Source organism: Lathamus discolor, chromosome 1 (genome assembly GCF_037157495.1).
Source record: "Lathamus discolor isolate bLatDis1 chromosome 1, bLatDis1.hap1, whole genome shotgun sequence".
Lineage (NCBI taxonomy): Eukaryota > Metazoa > Chordata > Aves > Psittaciformes > Psittacidae > Lathamus > Lathamus discolor.
Genome location: NC_088884.1, coordinates 103,101,785 through 103,105,514, shown reverse-complemented (window position 1 = coordinate 103,105,514; position 3,730 = coordinate 103,101,785). Strand labels below are relative to the sequence as shown.

The window sequence follows — 3,730 nt, the reverse complement described above, 5'->3', positions numbered from 1 at the left end:
TTCTATAGTATTCAGTATTATACAAAAGAAAACACACTTTAAATTCAATTACAGCAACTAAATGAATTTTATATTTTGACTGAAAGTGGTTGTGACAATTCCCACCACCTACTTTTTCAACACGCGGTTCATTGGAAACGGTGAAAGCAAAACTCTGTCCCCTCCTTTCACTTACTTTCTGCAAGTGAAAGCAAACTGTCCCCTCGCCCTCTCCCCCCGCCCCTGCGCGACGACCGCAACAGAAAGTGTTTCAAAAATACTAATAAATAGCACTCGGGGCCGCTGCAGTTCCGGCCCGAGGGGGGGCCCGCTGCAGCCACAGCGCGGTTTTGCTCGGCGGCCCCACTGCCGCCAGCATCGGGGCTCCGGGGGGTGACCCTGGTGCCGCCCGGCGGCGGGGAGAGCAGGACGGGCAATGATGGGGGGGGAGGACGGGACGGGAGGAGAGGAGGCGCCCCCGGCCCCCGCTGTACAAAAAAAGAAGGTATTTTACATTTTAAATATTCACAGTAAGGAACGCCTATGGTCGCGGGGACTCACGGTTTATTTACAAAGAGCCGCAACAGGCGGCCGCCGCACCGCCATCACCGGGAGCGGGAGTGGGACCGGGAGCGGGGCAACCCCTCCGCTCCCCGCGACCCTACAACACACGGCGCCGGGTGCCCGCTCCGCCGCAGTCCTCTCTGCTCCCCCTCCGGCTTCTCTTCCTCCTCCTCCTCCCGGGCGCGTAGAGTCTATAAAAATAGATCTGTACATCTCCGAAAGCAGCGGCTGGCGGAGAGGGTTAGGCGGAGGCCTCCCCTTCGGGGGGGTGCAGCAACAGCCCGCCGCCCCCCGGCTTGTGTTTCTTCAGCAGCTGCGTGATCTTCTCGTCGTCCGAGTTGGGGTCCAGGGGCTTGTTGTAGTCGTCGTCCTCTTCCTCGTTCTCCGAGGCTCCTTTCAGCCTTTCTGTCTCCGAGTCCTGCTTCTTCTTCGCCGTCGCCATCTCCGCCGCGTGCTTCTTCCGCCACTTGGTCCGCCGGTTCTGGAACCAGACCTGACCCAGCCGCCACCGTCACCATCAGCGGCTCCACCACCGACCCCGCCGACCCGCGCTTTCCCGGCCCTAGCCTGCGGTTGGGACTCCCGCTTCGCCAGCGACCGCACCATTTCCCCCTCAACGAAAAGCAGCCCCGTGGCACCGCTCTCCCCGCAGCCGGGGACACTCGGTCCGTGTCCCTCCCAGGGCGGGCGAACCGCAGCCCCCACAACCCCCCTAGTTCCGCGGCGGGCTTGGGGCCCTCACTGCCCTCCTGCCCCGAGGGCAGGAGGTTTGTACTAACACGTAGTAAGACACATTTCGGGCTGAATCCTCCTCCAGCCGCCCCTGCCCCTCCAGATGAATTTATCCTCCGTCGGGGTGCTGTCAGCGGAGGGGGTATTTTCACTGTAGAGGCTGCAGTAATTTATTCGCAGCCATCGGGACATGTTTGCAGTGACAAAGGAGGGTCTCTACACCAGTCTGAAAGCGTGAGAGGCGTCTCCGGCCGAGCCCGCCTCGTGTCTCCCGGAAGGCTCAGTGCGGCCCCACAACACATGGCACCTCGCTTTGCCGTAACTTCGGTTTTCACTGAACCGGAGAGTTTGGGGCGGGACAGTGCGAGCGGGGTGCGAAGTCCCTGTCCGAGAGCCGGGGCCGCGGTGCGGGCCCCAGGCTGTTTTGTGTGGGATGTGGGCCAGAAGTCCTGCTCCCTTACATCCCAACCCCAACTCGCGCATTCCCAGCAGGGCGGCCATCCCCTTGGCGTTCAGACTGAACGCACCGGGCTTTTCAGTCTTGCTTGGGGGTTGTTCTTTTTCTAGATAAGATACGCTTTAAAATACCCTTCTCAGTCCCGCCAGTAAGGTAACGAAGGGCGAAGTGCCGGTAGTCACCGGGGAAGCCCACGGCGTGGCTCGGCTGCCTCAGCCTGCAGCAGCTGCTGCTCCTGCCCTGGGAGACCCGGTTCCGCGGCAGGGCCTGTCTGTTCCCCTAGTTACCGCGCCCCCAGCCCCGCTCCGCTGCGGGCCCTCACCTTGACTTGGCTCTCCGTCATCCCCAGTGAATAGGCCAACCGGGCTCGCTCCGGGCCCGCCAGGTACTTCGTCTGCTCAAAAGTCTTTTCCAGGGCGAAAATCTGCTGGCCAGAAAAAGTGGGTCTGGTATGTTTTCTCTTCCCGTCCTTATCCAGCAAAATTGAGCCTTGATCTGGCGGTGGGGGGAGAGAAAGGGAAGGTACGGACAGACACATTAATCTGCGGGTTTGGGAATGCGTTTCTTTATCGAGCGGCCTCGGGGGACAGGGGTTCCTCTCCCCGGGGGGGTGCGGGGAGGGGGGGGACGACGACTGTGACAAAGCTCCGGCCTCCCGGCTCCCCCTGCTTATTTTTCCTTCAAGGATCGAAACCCTGAGCGGACAAACGATATTGTTTTCTAGGAAAGCTGCAGCCAGTGCAAACCGGCTGTAACGGGAAGTCCTGCTTGGGAAAGTTTGTGCGTGCCCATAAAACCATCCCCCGGATCCCCACGAGTTCCCGGCGGGAACGGTGAAAGCGGCGGCAGAGCGGCCGCCCTCCCCGGAGAGGGCTCCTCTGTTGGCTGCGACAACAGACGTTTTACGCGGCTTCGCGCTGACCGAGAGGGAGGGAGAGAGGAAAGCAAACTTCAGAAACAAAAGCAGGAGAGGCAAAGCCAGGCTCTCCAGCCACGGCCGGGCCCGGGGATGTGGGACACGGGACGGTCTCGCCGCGACGCAGGAGCGTCCGGGCTCCCCAGTACCGGGAGTGGACTCCCAGCGATGCTACCCGTGCCCGCTCTCCCCGCTGCCCCGCGGCGCTGGGTACTCACGGGGAGCGCAGGCGAGGCGGGCGTCCCTCCAGGGCGGGCTCTGCATCACCCCCGGCCAGAAGATGGGCGTCCGGCCGGGCAGCTCTGCCAGCGGCTTGGGGTAGCGCCCGGCGGCCACGGCGGCGGCTGCGGCGGCGGCTCCGGGGCTGAAGTACAGGGCGGGCGGCGGAGGCGGCGGGGGACTGAGGCTGCCGAAGCGGGGCAGCCCGGCCAGGAGCCCGGCAGGCGCCGCCGAGGAAGCGGAGGGCGAGGCGGAGGCGAGCGCGGAGGCCGGCAGGGGCATGGAGGGCCTGCTGAGGATGTCGTTGATGCCGTGCGGAGTGGCGGCCGAGAGCTGCGGCGGGGCCGAGCCCAGCGCCGAGAGTCCGCCCGCGGCGGCGGCGGAGGAGGCGGCCGGCGCCTTGAGGCCGGGGGAGCCGAGCGGCGGCGAGGGCGAGGCAGAGGCGGGCGAGGCGGAGGCGGAGGAGGAGGAGGCGGGCCCGGCGGGCAGGGGGTACGCGGGGTACAGCGGCGCCTTCATCTCGGCCATGCTGTGCAGGGCGGCCAGCGGCGGGCTGCCCAGCAGGAAGGCGCCCTGCCGGGGCGCGCCGTCCATCTGCCCCAGCGCCAGCATCCCCGCGCCGCCGGGCCGGGCCGGGGGGCCCGGACGGCCCCTAGAGCCGCGGCGCCCCGGCGGCAGGCCCGGGGGTGCAGCCCGCACCGGCGCCTTGCATCCGGCCCGCGGGGGCCGCCGCCTTTAGCGGGGAACTGCGCGCCCGAGCGGCGGCCCCGCCGCCCCGCCGGGCATCGGGGCGGCCGCTCCCGAATCGAAGAAGAGCGGAGCTGCTGCCGGCGGGTGTGTGTACGCGTGTATGTGCGCAGCGC

The 3,730-nt window shown here is 65.9% G+C and overlaps 1 protein-coding gene across 1 annotated transcript; it reads right to left on the bottom strand.

The window, feature by feature from the left end:
• Positions 1 to 412: 412 nt before the first annotated feature.
• On the bottom strand, positions 413 to 3,479 carry NKX6-1 (NK6 homeobox 1). The gene is made up of 3 exons (XM_065665202.1): positions 2,867 to 3,479; positions 2,055 to 2,227; positions 413 to 1,036 (listed from the first exon to the last, which is right to left on the bottom strand). Exons 1-3 carry the CDS (start codon positions 3,477 to 3,479, stop codon positions 785 to 787), a joined length of 1,038 nt encoding a protein of 345 aa, XP_065521274.1. The 3' UTR covers positions 413 to 784.
• Between the last annotated feature and the right edge of the window lie 251 nt (positions 3,480 to 3,730).

What these genes read in the sequence shown, in the direction of transcription:
- NKX6-1 (XM_065665202.1), bottom strand. Translation starts at nt 3,479, where the DNA reads ATGCTGGCGCTGGGGCAGATGGACGGCGCGCCCCGGCAGGGCGCCTTC. An exon ending in CCGCCTCGCCTGCGCTCCCC is followed by an intron (nt 2,228 to 2,866) that starts GTGAGTACCCAG and finishes CCCCACCGCCAG; the next exon opens with ATCAAGGCTCAATTTTGCTG. An exon ending in TGACGGAGAGCCAAGTCAAG is followed by an intron (nt 1,037 to 2,054) that starts GTGAGGGCCCGC and finishes CGGCTGGGTCAG; the next exon opens with GTCTGGTTCCAGAACCGGCG.